This window comes from Coturnix japonica, chromosome 3 (genome assembly GCF_001577835.2).
Source record: "Coturnix japonica isolate 7356 chromosome 3, Coturnix japonica 2.1, whole genome shotgun sequence".
In the NCBI taxonomy this organism is placed as follows: Eukaryota; Metazoa; Chordata; class Aves; order Galliformes; family Phasianidae; genus Coturnix; species Coturnix japonica.
The window spans coordinates 54,278,356-54,299,234 of NC_029518.1; the positions used below are offsets into that span (position 1 = coordinate 54,278,356).

General features: G+C 39.8%; 1 protein-coding gene across 7 annotated transcripts in view; it reads right to left on the minus strand.

The window, feature by feature from the left end:
• The window catches only part of NCOA7 (nuclear receptor coactivator 7), a 75,233-nt gene that overhangs the window by 30,445 nt on the left and 23,909 nt on the right, over positions 1-20,879 (minus strand). For all 7 annotated transcript variants that reach the window (XM_015858527.2, XM_015858526.2, XM_015858524.1 and 4 more), the window contains exon 3: positions 10,314-10,567. In XM_015858527.2, coding sequence (XP_015714013.1) covers positions 10,314-10,567 — 254 coding nt within the window. The remainder of the gene's footprint in view (positions 1-10,313; positions 10,568-20,879) is intronic.

Below are 20,879 nucleotides of genomic sequence, written 5' to 3' on the forward strand. Positions count from 1 at the left end.
TGCATATCACATATCAAGGCACAGATTTTTGTACATCTTCCATTTATTTTGCCACTTTTTGAGGTTGACTAATACTAGCATACTCCACACTCCTTCCTATTTCTCTCATCACAATGGCTATCTCTTTGCTTTTTCTAATGTGCCCCTCTTCAGCTGGAGAAGAAAAACTACATGCAGTTTTCAAGATGGAAAGGTGTCATTAATTTATGCAATAGCATATCAAGGGTTTCCTTAAAACCGTAAGACTCCAGATATTTTTCTACATCTCTGAGTACTTCACTACCATTTCAAGTCAATCCAGTCTTACACCTCAATGAACAAATAAAATTATACTAGTTTCAGCCTAACTGATTACCAAGCACTAAGGAGTGAAAACTTGCAGGTAGCTCACAGAATTTAAAAGGCAATAAACTCAGTGGACAGTTACCACTTGGAGTAACCTAATCAGAACACCACTTAAGAGATTATGCAGACAAAGCTTCCTCTTATCAGTGAAGAAGGCTCAATACCAACTATCTTGACAGAGACATGGTGCAATAAGTATCACTTAAGTCATTATAGAGACACAAAGAATTCAAGAATATGAAGACCCTGCTTGGGCTGGTTGAGGATGAAGAGGGGAGTCAAATCAATTTATCCGAGCAACTTTTTTCATCTTTACTTTCTAAACCAAATGTTCAATAGCATCCAGCAACGATATATACTCAGAGCAGCTGAATACAGGATGATTTAACTCTGCATCCCCAAGCAATTTTCCTCTTGTTATCCATTAACTATCCTGCTGAACAGCACTGATACTGAAATTAATACATGTAACAAAGCCCTGCTTTCAGCTATTTTCAAGTGCAGGTGAACCTCACCTCCATAGGAGCTGGATGCCTACTGTGGAATACCCTCCACCCAGCTTTAAGTCTCAGTGCTACCCAGTGATCACAGCAGCATCTTTGGAGCAGATCCCATTCCAGCATCATTCCTTCCTTTTAGCAAAAAGGATACAGCTGCAGCAGCTAGGTACATAGAGATTTTCAGGTATCTAGTCAGACTGATCTTCCTGAGAAAAAAAGCAACGAGGCAGACGGAAACATTTTCTGTTCAGATCTGGATAGCAGAGTGCTACCATACTACTAATGATAAAGAAGGAAAAAAGACAATGTAAACCAACATGCCAACGCTATCTTAGGTATCTCTTCTTCAGTTATACTTCCGCTTCTCTAACAACCTTTTGCCAAGCCCTCACCTTTACTTTTCTCTATTTTTCACTCTACTGAATCATATTTATCATTTGGCTCCTCTTTCTCAGTGGTTGAAATCACTGGAATAATAAATACATTGTCATTCACCATGACCACATCTGCACTTTTCAGTTATTGAAACTTCTGCCATAGGAGAACGGTAATTCCTGGACTGATAAAAATCTAGTCATGTCTACTTTGAAATATCCATGCCCTAATAATTTCCCCCTGTTTTAATTAACAGTTGATTGTAGTTCAATACTAGCTGTTTTTCAGGTACATCTTTTAAAGAAATTAAGAGACCTACAGAAAACAGAAGGCCCCAAAACAAACTCACAATCTGTTCCACTAACTGACATAGCAAAGGCAGCAACTCCTGCTATAAATGGATTTAAGTATTTTCAGCCACTTTTAAGTAAGAATTCAGAACCTGAGATTCATGCAATATACATATACTGCAGCTTCTACATGGAAAACTGAAAATATTTTCAAGGAGGTTAAATTCCTCTTACAGTCATCTACTTCTTCCTTCACAAAGTAGGGGTTTAGGTGCTCCAGTTTAAACTGTAGGGGCACAAAGCAAAGTCACATATTACAGATTTCAACAGTTGATTACAATTTGAGCATGCTGCGCTAAAATGCAAAGCAAAAGGAGATGCAGCATGGGGAGCCATCACTGTTCTTCTTTTGCTGGCACTTTCACATTAGGCAGAATGGAGGGAGACACAGCAGGACGCACAAACCCTGCAGGGACAGCATGGAGGTACAAGAGCCTCACACAGCTTGCTGAGTGCCCAACAACTGAGTGGCTCCCAAGGCTAAGATGGCAAGATGCACACCACAGCATTCAAAGTTTCCTTTATGAGATCTGTTAGAAAAACAAGAGAAGGAGGAAAGATGTAGTGAAAAAGGTCACTGAAGTTTGGGGGGTGGGGGGGGAGGGAGAAAGGACTATTTCAGAGAGTTTATGTACTGCAACAGCCAAGAGGATTATTTAGTTCGTTACTGTAAAGAAATGGTGAGATGCAGAAACAGCCCATTGCTTCAGCTCTAAATCTCACCTGAAAAACAACAGGGTAATAGGTAAAATGTGTCAAAGCTGAAAAGAAATCCTGAAGAGTAAAGACTGGATGAGTCTTTATATTGCATTATATTATATCGTCAGAAAGGAAAGAAAGTTAAGATGATGGAGCTGCTATGAACAGCAAGTGTGTGCAAAGGGTGTCTGGCAAAGGCAGGGATGGTGGAAAGCTCCCGGCACTGTAGCTGTTGTCTGAAGATACAGGAAAGATTCTGGTTAGATAACTCACATCAGACAGAAAACAAAACCAACTTCTGTGGGCAGAGATCTCTCCTTAAGAAATAGGTCATAGTGATGTTTACCAAAGTGCAGAAAGCCCACAGAGAAAGCAAGCTTTTGCCTTGCTGATGGAGACAGCACAAGCACTCCCTGGCCAACAGTGGATCCTGATCAGCAGGGCAGCTTCTGTATCCAGCTCCTCTGCAACTCACCCTGAAGTAGTGGAGAGGAGTGACTCCAGGAATGCTTTCACCAAGTGTTTCCAAGTACAAAGCAGCCCATTTGCAACGTGCGTATCAGGTGTCATGGGGAAGAAGGAAGGAGATAACGTAAGGAAAGGGTGGTGGGGTTCTTGTTGGAGCCATAATGGTCAAAAATAAGCAAGACAAGGCTGTTGCAAGAAATAATAGGTTTCTGACAGAACAATTAATATAGACAGAAAAAATGAGAGAAGTCTTTGGGACCACAACTCCACTTTTCAGGTCCAACAAAGAGCAGTCTTTGTTGCTAAGTACATGTTAAGTTATGATATATATCAGCTGGATAGGAGAAAAACGTTTTTCCAGCCTCCCAGCTGCAATGATCCTGTCTGCCTGTCTTTGCCCATAAGTAAGCTAGATACACTGGCTTTTCTTTCTGCTAGGAGAAATGCTGTCTTAAGTGCCGCCAATCTTCTGTGTCCTAAGTCTCTGAGACAGACTGGGTACACTAGCAAACTTCATTTGTCTGTGGATCAAAACAAAGACTGCATCCCCTCCCAGGTATGAGACAGAGCTGTGGCTGCTTTTAAACAAGTGTTTAGATGTCATTATAATTTAGTGTGACCATAGGCAATGTAAAGAAACAATTATCCTGAGCATCTCTGACAATAAGACAAGTAAGAGGAAACAAATCTCACTTCTGCCAATTACAGTCCAAACCATTTTTAAATCAAATCCCAAACGCCACAAGCAAAAAGCTTCCATTAACAAAGTTCTCGTAGACACAAAGGGGTACCTCCTTATACAAGGCTGAAATACACACCAAGGCTAAGCAAAAACCTGACAGATGTAAGGTGTATTATTAAACCATTTTCAGTTTTACTCTTGGAGGAGATGTAACTGATGCTGAAATACCAGCCACCTGGCCAAACTCCATTTTGTTATTAAATTCAGGTCAAAGGAGTTCTACTTCTCAGATTATTTAGGCAAACATCCTACAGTCTGTTTCAAGCAAAATATGATTAAGTTGCAAAAGAGGAGAATCTAAACATCTGCCTTGATGACACCAGGTTTAGCTGGGCAGTCCTGGACCTGAAGGACCTGGAATGCTAGTTTTTGCCCTAGGACAAGACATTCTGTCACATCCTGCCACAATTCCCTGCAGGTGCATCCAGAGCAGCTCCCATGGCCCACGTCTTCACAAGCAACAGAGCCACAGGCAACTGGGGCAGGCCTGGTGAGTTTGGGCAGCCAACACCTGCTATCCCAAGTGTCCTAGAGGTAAAAGACTCACTACCACGCAGAAGCTTCCTCCTTCATCATCTCTGCCAGAAACATGACAACTCTTTTCATTCAGTCTCCCAGCACACATCCCATCCCTCTCACACACACAGCTACCATAGCCCCGCTACATACTATCAGACCAGCTGCTGCGCAGCACTGCTCCCATCCTCTAGGGGCCAATTTTCAGAGAAGTTAATTATATTTAAATACAGATGTCCTTCAGAACATGCACTCACTCTTTCAGAAAATTCAAGGTGCCAGGGAATAGGCATGCTGCAGTGTATTGATAGATAATACCCAAAGATTTTATTCATAACATCGCCTTATGTGTCTTTTACTTAGTTTTACAACAAACGGGAACTTACTGATTGAAATGAGGATTAAAATAGTATTCTGTACATGGAGAACTTAAGAAAGTGTATAGATGTTTCCACCCGACTTCAGAAATTAAGTTTTAGCAGCATTATTTCTGGTACCCACTTCTCAGACCAAATTCTGCTGCTTGTGGACAGGGCATTCCTCTCATGTGTGACTGTTTCTTGCAAACCCATTAGTTGTACTCAGTTTGAACATAACTTCTTGCTCTTCACACTGATTCAGAGGGACCCAAGATCATTTTTTCCTTATTACCAAACACTGATGATGTGAAACCTATTGTCTCGCAATCATCTGTTCACCTCATTCTTTCTAAATAGTTTCAGCAAGCCATGCTACTATGCCAACTGTGTGAAGCGTCCCACCTAGCCCACTACTAACTACACTCATTTATACTCATACGTTATTCCACACTTCTTGTTTTTCTACCCAGGCAATTATAACCAAATAATTTCTTTTTTTTTCTCTGCTGCTTCAATTTTGTGATCTCAGTTTTGGAGGTAATTATTTTCCTTTCCATCCACTCTGTACATCATTTACATTAAATATAACATAACACAGTTCACAGCATTAACAGACTTGACCAAATCAAGCCTCCAGTGATTAGTGCTGGTCAGAGTTAGCAAATTATCAGTAAAAATTTCAATGCATTTTCTTTTATTTATTTATTTTAAGTACTATCTGTCTTTCTACGGTTATCACCCTAAATAAGTTCTCAGCTGTATCCTATTATTGCATAATCACCACAGGCACTGAAGACAAAAATCAAGCCTGATTAACTAAGTGCCAAGCTCTAACTCAAAATATACTGAAAATTCTACTTCAGACTAAACCTATTTAACAAGTAGCCTAAGGATTACAAACCACTACGCAAAGTGGGTTCAGAAAGTGTTCCACTTCTTTAATAAACTGAACTGTAAAACGATTCTCACTGCATTGCATGCAGCTTTCAGCTCTGAAAGTGACATTAAGTACAGCTGGTACCAGAGGAGCTGCTTCTGTTGATCTGGTGCCAATCTAAGTAAATCTCACGGCATTTATAAGTGATGAAAATTGCTATATCCTCAGTTTTATTGACTAGCATCTGCTCTTGGCCAGCTACCCAGAAGGTTCAGATGTTTTGTAACTGCACGTGTGCTATCCTGCTCCCATATCACCCCTGCCTGAGTCATGCCAGGGAGGACAAATCATAAAAGAATCTACTGTATGCCTCTGGACTCTGGGGACATACTTTGGCACCTTCTGCTCAACATACACTATGCAGTCTCATGACATGGACATATACCATTTTTCCCTCTTGGGACTCTTGTCATGGCACTTAGGACTCCTACTTGCTTTGAAGAGAAATCAGAAATGCAATAGGATCAAGCTCTGTTACAGTGATCTCCTACACACTGCAGAAACTGAGCTGAATGTATTGAATGAGATAGGATAGCGCATGAAAATAAAAGATGGCTTTATGATTAGAGGGCAGAATGATAAACTACTGAACTACATTTTATTTTGCTGATAAAAATGTGTGATGTGGGGCAAATAGTCTTAACCAAGTGCTTCTTTATGATGCTTTCTTGAATGGTGACCAGCTCTCCTATATGCTAACTGCTTACATTTTCAAGCAAAATCAGTGGAACCTGGGAATATACAGCACAGCTGCTAGGAAGGCAAGTAATATTTTTATGGAGTAAATATATGAATGAAATTCAGAAGGATGAACTCAGTCTTAATTTACATCATTTTCACACTGTCTGTTTTCACAAGGTCACTTGCCCTTCCCCTCTCCCCTCAACAGCCTTCAGTGGCAAAGCACAAACACTCTTCTTCATCTGCTCTTACAATTCCCAATACAAACCCTGCTTTTCTAGTCTCACAGCAGTCCACTTGGGCGCTCTCTGTTCCTGAGATGTGGATTCCACTCTAGAGATGAAGAATCAGTGCTTCCAAGCTGCTGGAGTTTCAGCACTAGGTTTCTGAAATTCACCCTCATGCTTTGAAAGTGTTTTCAAACCTCTGACACTTAGGGAAAAAGAAACAAAAGGCAAAACAAATAAAACCACTAATTTACATATTGAAGCTTGGGAAGTCAATATCTTCCAACAGAGCTGGCTTCCCCCCAAAAATATTCATAGCTAGGCAGTTGCAGAAGCACATCACTGATGCTGTCTCAAGAAGGTTAGAGCATCCTGGGCAAAAGGCACATCAGCCAGAGTGCCTAAGCAAACATCACATTGTGCCAGACAAATACATCCCATTAGAAGATTACTGCAACATTAATAGCAAAAGAGTAAAACAAAGTTAGGAAGCTGAACATCAAGAGATGAAGTAGAAATAAAAAGAAAGTGTTACTTCCATTGGTCCTCAGAAAAGAAAAAGGAATAGTATTGGTGCCTCTGCTGTTATAAGGCATGAAAACAAGGGCTATATTTACAAAGCAATATCTTATAGTGTGACATTTGGAGGCTGAATGGTACAGATATGTTGTAAAATTATACAACCATTGAAGAACAACAGAAGTGCAAATAAAGAAGTAAAGTATAAGCTTACACAGGAGAAATTATTTCTTACTGGCACCTGTTCAGCCATTCAGCAATGTCTCAAGAGAAATGATCAATACTGCATAACATTAGGCTATCTGTAATGATGCCACCACAGTGCCAGAAGGTGGGGAGAGATGCTGGAGGACTCACTTCTGCGGGATGATGCACTTCCTCCTTGGCTCTGCGATGCCACCCACTGGCTACAGACACAACCACAAAACTTCACCAGCTGAACCTCGCTTTGATTCTGAGCATTAATCTTTTAAACACTCTCTTTCTACAAAGCGTGATAGGGTGTACCACCACTTCCTGTTCTCTGCAGCATTCAGAAAAACTGCACTACAGCTGTCCTTCTGGGGAAAAGGGATTTATCTAATCAACACATTCACATTTGAGTGATGTTACCATCATTAACGTTTGCAAATTTATGAAGACAAACATATCCACAAGCTTTTAAGGAAGAAGTGTGGTGTATGAGAAACAAATTACTGTGAGCTGTAATATTCCTTCCCTGTTTTACAACCAAAAACAAAGAAAGAAGCATCTGTAGTCATGCAAAATATGAAAGGGAGATTTATCTAGAGGACAGAGGTCTTCAGTCACTTACACTAAGAAACCCAACCCTGCTGGGCTCAAGGAAACTTCCAGTAGGACTTCCATTAAATCACAAAATAAATTACCTGTTTCTCACCATATCAACGTGCAGATGAGAATCTATAAGAATGTTGCTACACCTAATGCATTTTGGTTAAGTACAGAATGGATTTAGAAAATATAAGTCTTACATCAGATTTTCTTAAAAAGTTCTAGACATTAAGTCAAAGCTAGATAATTGGAAAATAACAACTACCAAACAAAAACAGCAACAAAAAAAGGTAAATCCAGAAAAATGGTGAAACACAGGTATGAGAGGGAGTCCTTCAGTCTGATACATCATGTAAGTGACAACTCAGAGAAGAAATCGTGTGAAAGAAGAAAAAAATAGATGAGGTATATGTATCCATAACATGAAATAACAAAGACAGATGTGTATGACATGATGGTCTCTCTTAGCCACTTTCATACAGAAGTGCATCAACATTTCTAAACTAGTCTTTATGGAGACTAGTGGAGCACAAGTCTTATGAGGAGGGGCTGAAGGAACTCCAGGAACTTCCAGCCTTGGTGATTCTACAGTTCTGACCACCACAGCTAATATTTTCCATCAGGACCTGCTGCATTCATAATTCCTGCAGAGCTCAGCTCAGCCAGATGGACATTTTTTGTCATCTTCATGCAGGCAAAGTCTAACTACTTAAATAAGCCCACTCCATAGATGCTGCTGCAGGCTTCAGGAGAGCTCTCAGGAACTTTTCAGTCAGCACAGAAGGGCTGCAAAAGCAGCAGCTGTTAGGAGAACTGTGGGGACAAGTGCCTGAGGACTGCACACTCTTTAACAGGTACAGCTGCAGCAAAAGAAGGTAAGTGTAAACAAACGAAAACTAATTCTGTGGCAACCAATGTTTCAAGTGAAATTACTGCATTTTGAGACTTGCACAGAGAATGCAGGGCTATTACACTCATTTCCTAATCAACAATCTTCTACCCCTCTCTAAAGTTTCACTTCCGCAATTTTGACACTCCAGCTGGGAAAAACTATTTAGGAACAACAAAGCAGGCACTGAAATAACAAAGCAGTCTCTGTGTTTTTTTGTCAGCCTGGTCTGTGCTCAGCTCAACTGCAGAATCAAACTCTTGCATTTCTCAAAGCACTGCAGAACTTTGCACATCCACACAACAACTAGCAGCGTGTTGAGTCACGATGTCAGTCCATGCAGAACATCAGAAAGCTTACAAAACAAACATGAGTAAGACCTGAGCTTCTACTGACTGCTGGATCACCAGCCAAGATCTGCAGAGCTTCCTGTCCTTCCTCGCCAGCTCAGAAGGACCCTTGCTAGAGGCATGTCATCCCCCACTGCTCCACAGCAAGCACCAACTAGAGCAAAAGGTTTTTACAGAAGTCCTGAAACACCAGAGAAATGAAATCCAACTACCTTACACAGATCTGGACAAACCAACAAGGAATTGCAGCTTTTAGCTGAAGCACTTTGTTAGCAATACAGCACGACTTTAAATGTTGCTGTGTTAGAGTTGTAAGCTTTGTTTTGTTTTTAAAACCGATGTACCAAGCAAACAGAAATAGTTCACAGATTAATTCTTGAAAAATTCCTCTTAATTTGATTTCAAAAACAGTGCGGCTAGAATGTAAGACAAAAAAAGCAAAACAAGTATTCTTTTAGTTTCCAAATTATTGATCTTATTAAATTCAAACCTGCCAAAATTTAGAGTTTGACTGATATATCACTATAAACTCTTGTGCTTGCTAGGAAACATTACTCCAAGATTTACCACCCTTTTGAGAAAGCTCAATTGCCTCATAAAAGACAAGCACAGACCAGTTTGCACGTGCCAGTCAATGCATAACAGCATTTTTACTGCTGATTCATTTCCTACTAGTGAGAACTCCTCAGAAGTCAACTGCTCACACACACTGCATGAGCAGGAAAGAAGTCTGTTTCTAGGATATCTACAATTTCCTGTTGTATTCTCTAAGACGGTGTCTTCCTGGTGTCTCCCTCTAAGACACACAAACAGAAAAAACACCTACTTCTATTAACCTAAGAACTCACTGAAAACACCAAGAGAATCTGAAAAGTATTTCATAAATTAAATATAAAACTACTTGGAGTATTTGACAAATCACAATCTAGAAACGCAAACACATCTGTGTACTACTCTTCTCACTTATATTCACACTTAGTTTTGACTAAACTACTTGCAAGATTATAAATATATATTATATATGTATAAATAATTTTATAAATGATTTACTAAGCACTGATTACACAGAGGAAGGGAAGGGGGTGAACATGACAAATTTTCAAACACATGGTTCTTCTGACATTTTGTTTAAAATTTTGTAGTTAATTTCCGTACTTGTTCACACTTCAGCAGATAAAATTGTAAGAATTAAGACTGATGTCTTAAATAGTGTGCATCACTTATGAAATAAATAACCCTAACAAAAAATAAACCTCAATTTCTGAAAGAAGAAAAATTCAGAAAAAGAAAAGCAGAAAAGTTAACAGTTGCCTATAACACTGTATTTTAGAACAGAGAAACCAGAAACATGTTTCTGATAACGCTGGGTTTTCTTGTTTGTTCTAAAGAAACTGAAGGATAAAGTTAGAGGATATACAGAACAACATAAACCTTTTTGTTTTTACAGAAAGGATATGCAGAGTCAATCACCCATCAAAGGAACCTCTATAAGATAACAGAAAAGCACATTAACTGTCCATCAAAACAAACACTTAAAGAACACTGTAATGTCAACATAACTCACCAGTACTGTAGTATCTTTTAAGCTCTGTGCGCCTGATGTCTTTCAGTTGATTGTACTTTTTTTTTTTCTTTTCTTTGTCCGGAACTGTTTCCTTTTCCCCAGCAAATTTAGAGTTGTCTTCAGAGGAACTGATTTGCTCCAAAATAACTTTACTTTCATCATCTTTCTCAGTTGGAGTTTTGGAAACAGGAGATCCGGGGGAATTGGCAGAGACAGTCTCGGTGTTTTGCTTGGCTTGCCTTTTCTTTTTCAAACTATATAAAAAGGAAAGAGATAAACAACATGAGGACGTTGCCAATATCTATAAACAAGTTCATTCACTTTCTCTCTTGATTTTTAGTTAATTGAAGGTCAAAAATCCTTACAACCCTGTAAAAAACTCATTTCTCATCAGTACCTAACGTTATCCCAAGGCAGGCTCTTTAATCATCGTACCGCCCATCACCTTGAGATTATCTTCTCAAGAGCAATAATAATAATAAAATATTGTTTTTACTATTGCTTTCCTTGTTCCTCTTCCTCATAAAAGGAACATCCAAAATGTTGTTTTGTTTTTAAACCACTACTGAACAAATTTTGAAAACAAAACCATGTTTTCAAGATGAAACTAAGGACAAAATAAAAGCTCAGATCCTAATGTATTATCATACAACAGCTAACACAACAATTTCACAGTCAGCTGCTCCTGCATAATAGAAAGCTATTTGTTTTGACACAAACTTGTTATTTATTTCCACTTTGTCCAACATTACCTACCCATGCTAACCTACATCTGTTCTTGTACAGCCTGTGTTACCTTGCACCCAAGCATCATCCAGTGCTTGTACAGCAAAGAGACTGATGTGGCTGCAAACTGTTGGTGCAGGAACACTTCCCAGATTTTTATGCTCTTCTAAGAAAAATGCTAATGGCTGGCCTATAAATCTGTCAGCCTATCACTATAACAACAAGGGCACTTTCTTTTTAGAAGCCTTAAAACAGCCCAAGTGAAAAAGACGCTTCAGGAATCCTAACACCACTTTCTGCTATGTCCCCATCTTTACCTTTCAAAGCTCACTTTATGGCCTATGGGTCAGAGTCACCAGAAATGCCCCCAGGTACCACTAATTTAAGAATCATTTATATATTCCACAAACAAAAAAAATGACCTAATGATACTTCTCTCTTCTACGCTGACTTCTAGGTTACAAAGGTCAGTTTTTCAGTCCACATGTAACCAACATTTTCCAGTGAAATATATCAATAGATTGACTCACAAAAGCCTCACGCCTATTGTACTCAACTGTATACATACTTCTTAAATGCTTCCCCAAGTACCATAGCAGCAGATCTCCACTCTGCAGCTAACTCAGGGAAGATGAATTTTGCTCCTGCAGTGGTCCCCCATTCACTCACAGCCACTGACTTATAAAGCAGTTGAGGTAGTTCATGTTCAGCAAAATAGATTTTATATGTGTAAACTTTATAGACTAGGTCTTGACTACATATAAAAACAACCTACGTGTAGTTCTAAAAGACAAAAGTGAATACATTTGTATAACAAAAAATGTTTCGTTTAGATTTTGGAAAATCTGAGTATGCAAAAGAAGCTTATTTTTGACTAATTAGCCACAAAACTAATCAAAGGCTTCTGTAATAACTGCAAAACACTACAATCACACTGCATATACAATGCCAATATTTAGCACCGCTTAGTATCTTTTAAAGCAGCCTGCTCCACTACAATGGTATATCCTTAGTTTGTGATTGAACTTGGTTCCAGGCTTGTAAATGAAATGTCCCTGACTTGTTACTCAAGTGACACGATGAGCTTCCTGCACATGTGCCTCTCACAGGTTATCCAATTCATCTGCTTCAACAGGCTGGAACTGGTGAGGCACCAGCAGCTCCATTTCTACCCACATTGCATCAGAGCCTTCCGTTTCACATGTCTAATGTGTTTTGATCACCAACCTCATTAAGTAAGTTCTACTTAGCATGGATACATTATCTCAAAACAACCAACCAACAACAACAACAACAAAAAACAGCTATAATGGAAACATGTAACCCTTTTTTGAAAGGAAAATACCCACAATCCTCCCTAGAGGTCAACATTCCTCATGATTACTTCAACAGCTTCCATCAGTACTTCTCTTAAAGTACACTTGAACTAGAGTTATCAAAGTTGCCCTAGGCAACTTGAAGAAAAAGGAGCTTTAAAAGACCTGGTCCATTAGTGACAGGAAGGAGGAAGGCAGAAAAAAGACAGGACTGATCAATAGTAACATCATCAACCAATGCTCCTCATCACAGCATTTAACCTCGCCGAACTCCTAGGCTGGGCAGCTCACCAAGAGCTTATCCCAAAACCTACAGTAGCTGTAAATAGGTAAAGCCACCAGCACACTCCTCAATTCATGATCTAGGTGCTCCCTAATTCCTACTCTGTCCTCAAGACACACATCACATTTTCCAATAATACCTAGACTACCCCTGTCCAATTCTCTGTTTCGAGGTAATCACTGAGCTTTCAAAGTGGTAACCGTGGCACTACAAAAATTACCATATGAGGACTAAGCACCCACAGTGTTCATCATAGGATCTGGAGTTGTGGTAACTCCACTTGAGGAAACGCTTTGTAACTTAGAAGATGCTGCTTTTAGAGGCCTCTAAAGTCAGGCCAAAATTACTCCCCCACACACTTACCTCATTCTTGAAAGATCTTGATAAAACAACCCAATGAACCTATACACAAGGCAATTCATTATTAACATTCACTGGTAGAGCACTACAGAGACAAGGCAGAAAACAGCATAGCTGGAGAGCTTGCTGCACATATAGCCAAACTGCATCCCCTTGTGGCACTCCATTCAGCTTCAACCCATTCATCACTCACACTGAGCTGCACCACCCAGCAAGGCTGCTGAACACTTATTCAACTGAAGTGCCCAACAAAGAGCTGAATGGGAACTCCTTTGGTATTAGTCAATAACCAACCACAAAGAGCAACAGGGCGACAACACAGCAAGGCGAGTAAGCTGCTCATCCCTCCTCCTGCTCATGCTAAGGTTTCAAACATCTCTTGAAGGTTTCTTCATCTCTTGATCAAGCTAAAGACTGAAGGTCTTATCTGCTCCTTACAGCTCTGTTATCTCCCACCCTTCCTAGCAAGATGGAAAAATCCATTTAAGAACATTTGTCGAGCTATTTCCTTTTTCAACTGCCTTGGAGGTTTTCTAATGATCTTGTTCCATTATGAAGGACAGCTCTCTGAACCCAACTAAAATTCAGTGTCCTGTGAGGAGAGGCTGAGAACACTTAGGCTGCTCAGTATGGAGAAGAGTAGGCCAAGAGGCAACCCCACTTCTCCCTGCAGCTCCCTGAGGAAGGAAAGCAGAGGGAGGTAATGGGCTTTGGTCCTAGTCACCTGTGGTGGGGCAGAAACGACACAGAGTGCGCCACAGGAGGGCTCAATGGGCACTGGAAGTATTTCCTCACCATGAGGGTGGTCTAACACTGGTGGTCTAACAGCGCTCAAGAGGCATTTGGACAATGCCCTCAAAAACACGATGTAACTTTTAGTTAGCCTAAAGAGGTCAAACCGTCGGACTTGGTCTGTGAAAGTCCCTGCTGCGCTGAAGGCCAAATACTTAATTAAAATCACTCAGTTTGATCACAGTGTCAGGTTTTGCAGTTAAAACAGCTTTACAAACAAAACTATATGTATGGTTTTTTACTAAGCAGATAGATATTACTGCAGAAGATTCCATTTTTTCAGTGTCTGTGTCAAAGAATATATTGTGTTTCACCAGGAAAATTGTCAAGGGAAGGAAGAAGGACAGAGAAAAAGGCAGGCATGGAGACACAAACAACTTATCTGCATAAACATGCCTGCTTCTTCAGAAAGTCTTACATGCCTGTTTCTTCAGAAAGTCTTACACATTCGGAATGTAATTTAGACACAAGTTAAAGTTCCTCAAGCCAATTGGTTACAACAGGCAAAACAAAACTTTTAAGTCTGTTAATGTGAACAACAGATGGCATTGGAACTTTACTACAAAATCCCACAAAAACCAGTTCTGAAGACACTGAGAGCTGGCTGCTGAGATTTCTGGCACCATTTAATAGGGACTAGTGTTGTGAAAGGAGTGAAATTTCAGAGTTTACAGGTTAAAATACAGTGTCAGCAGTGCTTCCTTAAATTCATTGGCAGTGAGGGTGGGGAGAATCTGGGCACTGACTTACAGGAAAAGAGCCAGGAAATATTTCAAGAAATAACCTAGTAAAACATCCAGATTCAAGTTCATTTGACTGCCTACAAACAGAAAATACACTTGCATTTTTAGAATAAAGCAGCCAGGTTTTCCCATAACACTAACATAGGTGGTTAGTGTAAAAAGAAAACAGTCCAGACAAAGGAAAGGTGATGCTAACTGTGTAACTTTCATTAGAAGAATATGAGCATCAAGAAAGCAATGCATCCCTGATACCAAGAAAATAAACTAATCTGACAGTAACATTTTTTTTTTTTCCCCTAGAAAATACATTTGGTTTCAATTAACACTTAATCAACTGGAGGGCCTAACAAATAATTGGTTTGGAATTCATTTTGTATATACTTGGTAAGTAATCACAAAGAGCACTAGGTTCATATTATATTCTAAAAATGTCCCAGGATAATATGATCAAGCTTGATTTTTAAGATGTATTAGATTGCCGAAGATCACAGAGCATAAGTAATTCCATTTAGAAACGATTTATCAAAGTGACCCTCAAACAAATACATGTTTTTTAAAAAAGGTGGGGGGGAAAGGCAAAGGTAAAAGAAATCTTCATGGCTTCTTAAAGCTGACAGTTTTCCCTTCGGGAAACTTTCTACAATGTGCATCCTCTAAATGCCTTGGTATCTGATATACGATCAGCACAACATCCTGCAGAACACAAACAGCTACATAAATCAAATTCATTGTGTTGAAATTCAGAAGCCTTACAGCATGGCCATGCTTTCATCCAACTTGATGTAACATGATGAATAAATGAACTCAGGCATAGCAAATCATGACGACTTTCAGAGCCAAAGAAAGGCTTCCGTGCCACACCATAATGCCTTCACCTGACTTCAGTGCAGCTTTCACTTCACAACTACAGTGAAGACAGTTCACCCTCAATGAGCAATCTCAGTAAGTAGTGGCCACCCTGCAAGAAAGCACGCTCTATCAAAGGTGTGCTGTTTCAGGCTGGTATGCACTCTGTTCTGGAAATAAGCAAGCCACAGTTCTGTATGCTTACTATTAAAACAGATTATGAAGGCAAAAAGTAAGCAATGGCACACATTTTTATATTAGATTTCAAAGATTAACTGAAAGTGGAAAAAAATGATAAAATTAATTCTTTGAAAAAGCTATCAAGATGAATGGGTATGGGTGCAATACACCAAGAAGTGCCCACACTGGTTATACTCTGCCAGCTCTCCAAAAGGACAACATATGCTGCAACCACAGAAACCTCTGATATTTGTAGCACAGGTCAAAGCTGGAAATTTCCACTTTCATTGAAATAGCAGTTACTAATTTACAACAAACACCGGGTCTATGTTTCACACATGGTCAGCCAACAGCAATCATCAAGAAAGACATTATGCTTCAAAGAGTAAAGTGCTGCACTGACTATGGGGGTATGTCCATTTCCTTCCTGATACTGCCATTAACATATAATAAAGCATCTCAACCTTTCTTTCATTATCTGTAATGCAGATCTATAGCAATGCTCTTCTGGAATTTAAAAAGGCTGCAGCTTCTGATAAAAAAAAAAACAGTTCTTGGATTAAATGAAAATATTACTTCTTCCGAAGTCTTCTGCTGGATAGCAGAGAATTTTAAATAACCTATTTAAGCTCTCTTATGTTAATTTTGGGGGTGGATATCACAGTTTCCCAGGATAAAACTTGAGAGACTTTTGAACTTTCAGAAAGTTTCCATCTTCTTTTTTTTTAAATTTAGGAATAAAATGTTCCCACTCAGCTTAATAAACTCTACTTTCAAAGTATCCCCATCTTTCTGTTTACTTAGCAAAAGAGGTTACCATGTATTCAGCACTCCATTACCATGGCAACAATTTAATGAAATCCTTTCCATAGGGAAAGGATTTTTGAAAGCTGCTTTAAGTTTGATTTAAACATCTATTTAATTCCTTCTTTTATAACCTCAGTTACTGCAGGCTATAGGCAGAAGGTAAAAATCAAGAAATCTCTCCCTGAAGAGTTACTCTCTTAAATTTGCCTTAAATGCATTAAACTGGCTTGTTCAATTAAATCCACATCACAAATCTGTCTTGTCACAAATTACAACTTGACTCTTACCACAACCCCATCTTGCTCCTACTCTTCTTCCTTTCTAACACTGCTAGATACTTATCTTACCATGGTACTCATCCCCAACCGCTCCTACACATGCAACAAATTCCTCCCAGACTGACTCAGCAAGACAGTTCCTCTCCATTCAAGCCCTTTGCCAGGGAGGAATGGCCAGCTTGTGCCCTCCAGCTGGTGCTCCAGCTCCTCCTTACATTCACTGCCAGCTTGCTGAGTTACTGCTTCCACTGACACACCTGTTGGAAGTGAAAAACAAAACAAAACCCCAAACAAACAAACCAAACCAAACCAAAAAACTCACACATGTAGTTACACGGCTAAAGCAGTATATTCTTTCAACATCTAAAGGGGAGCTACAGGCCCTGGGCAGCCTGGTCTAGTGGTCGGCGACCCTGCCCATGGCAGAGGGGTTGAAACTAGATGATCTTTGAGGTCCCTTTCAACCCAGGCCATTCTATGATTCTATGGAAGAAGGGGATAGACTTTAGCAGGGTTCGTGGTGATAGAACAAGGGGAAACAGTTACAGGCTTAAAGAGGATAGCTGGATGTAAGGAAAAGTCTTTTACAGTGAGGGTGGCGAGGCACTGGAACAGGTTATCCAGAAATACGGTTGAGGTCCCATCCCTGGAGACTTCAAGGTGAGGCTGGATAAGGTTCTGAGCACCCTGATCTAGCTGTGTTATCCCTGTTCAATGCAGGAGAGTTGGACTACATTGTCTTCAAAGATCTCTTCTAACTTTAAGGATGCGTACAACAAGCACATGGCAATAAGGCTGGCTGAAATACATTTCAATTTCTCTTCAAAACTTTGATAAAATCCTCCCTTCCCTGCTTCAGTTAAACACTTGAACAAACTCAACTTCCAAGAGACAAAAAGAAAGTCCCTTTGAAAGTAATAATTAACTAAAATAGGGAAGCTAAGTACAAGAACTGAGAACATCGCAAAACAAGAAGACAGGATACATGAGGACTTATTGGGATGTGCACTGCTGAGGATAATCATCACTAATCATCCATTTTATCAGATCAAATGCTAAACTTTCATGAACATATAAAGCTAGTTCTAGTTGTCGTTAAATAGACTGAAAAGTCAGAAGGAAATTTAAAGCCCAGTGACTACAATAGCAAGAGACATTTACAATGAAGCAATAAAACAGCAAATGAAAATCAATGATCACTTAAAGTGAAATCCATGGGAAAGAATTCTAATGCAATGCATATAATGTCACAATAACACACCTAGAACCCAACTCAGGAAGAAAAACTTATGGAATAATATTTTAGCATTTTATATAAACAACAAGCATTGAGAGCATCAAGTTAAATTGTTTCAAGTAATACTTCCACATAAACTGAAAAGTAGCTAAAAATAAATAGTTTCGACATGCTGAGTTTGCTTGAGACATAAACAGGTACAAAAAGCAACTGTGAAAATTCATCATGGCAGGGTCTATGAGGACATAAGAGCACAGTGGCAGGGATACAGACTTTTTCTCCCCATGTACCTATTACTGCAAATTGTTAGAAGCCTGTATACCTGTCAGCACATTTGTGAAGAATCCCTGCATGCACACAGCACTGAGATTTTTTGCTCTCTAAATGCACTCTTTTAAGTATCCACAACCAGCCACTGTCAGCAGTAATGCACAGCAAGTGTACTGATACACAGTAAAAAGCACAGCAAGCCCCTGGACCTCAGGTTGGGGACAATACAATTCAAGGAAAAGGAGATTCAACTCAAGAAAAAATTTAAGCTACTTCTCTCCGCAAGAGAAGGAGGAGCCTCTCTCTGTGTCCATTATTATTACTGTCCCTAAGAGCTGTCCTTATTCTGACACACAAGTGTTTGTTGCAGCTTCATGGGAAATTACCTAAGTAAAAACAATCAACCAAATGAAAAAAAAAAAAACCACGAAAAAAAACAAAAAAATACACCACTCTAGAAATGCCAATGTGAAACTAACTTCTCAAAAATCAGATAAATCTCCCCATTATATCCTGCATGATTGTGTTAATATCTATACCAACACGAAGGAAAAGGCCAAAAGAGGAGACAAGGCTGCCCCTTGAAGCAGCAGTGCCAATTTATAGGCGTTCTGCCCAGACTGCAGGGCTCATCAGATGAGAGCCTTGCTTTTGTAGTATCAGCCTGAGATCAGCAAAGAGAAGCCACCAGAAACGAAACCAAGCATAGGCTACATGATGCCCAATCAGCGTCTGGACAGGAACACTGCCATAGCTGTGGTAAGTTCTTCCCACTCATCCAGAAAAAGCACTTTGATGATGAGAAATTTTCATTTGAGTTGTGAGAGCTGAGAGAAGTGTAGCTTTCACTGCAGCAGGATGCAAGAACACTGTGACACTGCTTTTACAGTACCAGTGGGGAAGAAAACACTTTCCTTCTTAGAGTGGATCTTATTGTTGAGTAATCAACTCAGCTTGCTAAATGAACTCATCTGGTTGACACTGCCAGCAAGGTAAGCAAGATGAGAAAGTAACCACGGCCAGAAAGTCAGTGACCAAAGTAATGCAAGCAAAAGTCTTAATTATTTCTTCATTTAAATCACCCTATGAGGGATGTTCCAGAGGAGAAGTAATCCGAGATTTAAAGCACCTGTCTTTGCATTAGCTTTTGCTTTTATTTCAGAAGTTACTTTGAAAATTACCATTTAAATATCAAGGCTTTCTGTATGGCAAAACTGCCATGACTGGAATTATGTAAGTGCCACCATATATTCCTTAGGAATCCTGTTAAATGACGCATCTGGAGCTCATAAAAGATGCTGTGCACATGCTTACAAACAGGTCACAAAATTCCCCTGTCCAGGAATAAATTTACAGCAAGAAATACTGTCACAAAAATGAAGAAAAGTTCTATTTAAAATATTTCAGATTAGATAATAAAAACACATCTCAACTAATCCACTGTGTGTCTCACTTCTACGTTTGCAATCATTGCTTCCAAACAACCTGCAACCTATTTAACAAGTTGAACAGTTTAATTGGCTTCCTAAGAAGAGTTTCAACCAACAGCACAGGAGAGGAAATGTGCGAGTATATGGTAGATCCTGGCACGTGGATTAAAGTTCAGAAAAACACTCAGCAATGCTAACATTAAGTGAGGAAAAAGAGGAATCCACAGCTTTAGTAATATTGTTTCTTACAATTGATTTCTCATAAGTGAAAATGATAACCACACCCACCCAGGTCACAGTGAGGCCAATGGGTAGGTAAGGCACAGAGTCAAGTGTCACCAGCTCTCCAGGGAGCAAGCAGGCCATCTATCTCCTCCCCACTGCCTTCAAGGACAATGGCCTCATAGAAGAAAGGGCTGGCAGGAAACAGGTATGGTGGGTTCTTCGTAATATTCCCATTCCATCCCCACTTCACCCTATCCCTACTCAGCTGGGTGCAGGAACTTCCCGGAAGGACAGACTCCCGCCACGCTGCCTTCAGCTCTGTTCCTACAAGTGACTTCTACTGTTCTGTAAACCTAACAGTATGACTCTTGAAATGCATAAAATGGCTCAAATGCGACACTTCATACGATCAGGGTAATCTTCTACAGTTTAAGGACACTCAAGATTGAAAAAAAAACCCACAACAAAACAAGAAAAAAACAAACAAAACCACAAAAAGAACCCAAAGAAACAAAAAACCCAAGGGGTTTGGCATCATGCCTAACATGAATACTTTTACAATATCAAAAACTCTTTTCTCAGTTGAAGGGAAGCAATTCTCACAGCAACCACTGTGCTCCAGGGGGAACCAGGGCCCTTGTCTGTCACGGTTTAAATGAAAATCTACCTGCCTCCGTGACAGGGGGGGCTGTGGGCCCCGCAGGGGCCCTAGGCCGAAAGGAAAAGTTAATTAGGAAAAGAAAACAGCGGCAACGATCTAAGGAGGCACACTTATTTACTAAATACTATATTGAAATACAGGATAACACAATATAATATAATATAGTTGAAATTAAGCTAACAAATCTAGCAAAATAGGAGAGAGAATGAGTCCTGAAACCGAGAGGCCTACTGTGAACCTAGGCGAAACGGTGAAGGCTCCCACACACTCCCCTGAATGCCAGAACTCGAAAGACGTCAGTCTAGCCTGTGACAGAGTTAATATAGTGTCCAGGTCCCGTGACCCATCTCTCTGACCGTGTTGTCCTCTGGGAGATGTAGTCTTCTTCTGTAAGTTGCAGATTCAGTAAAAT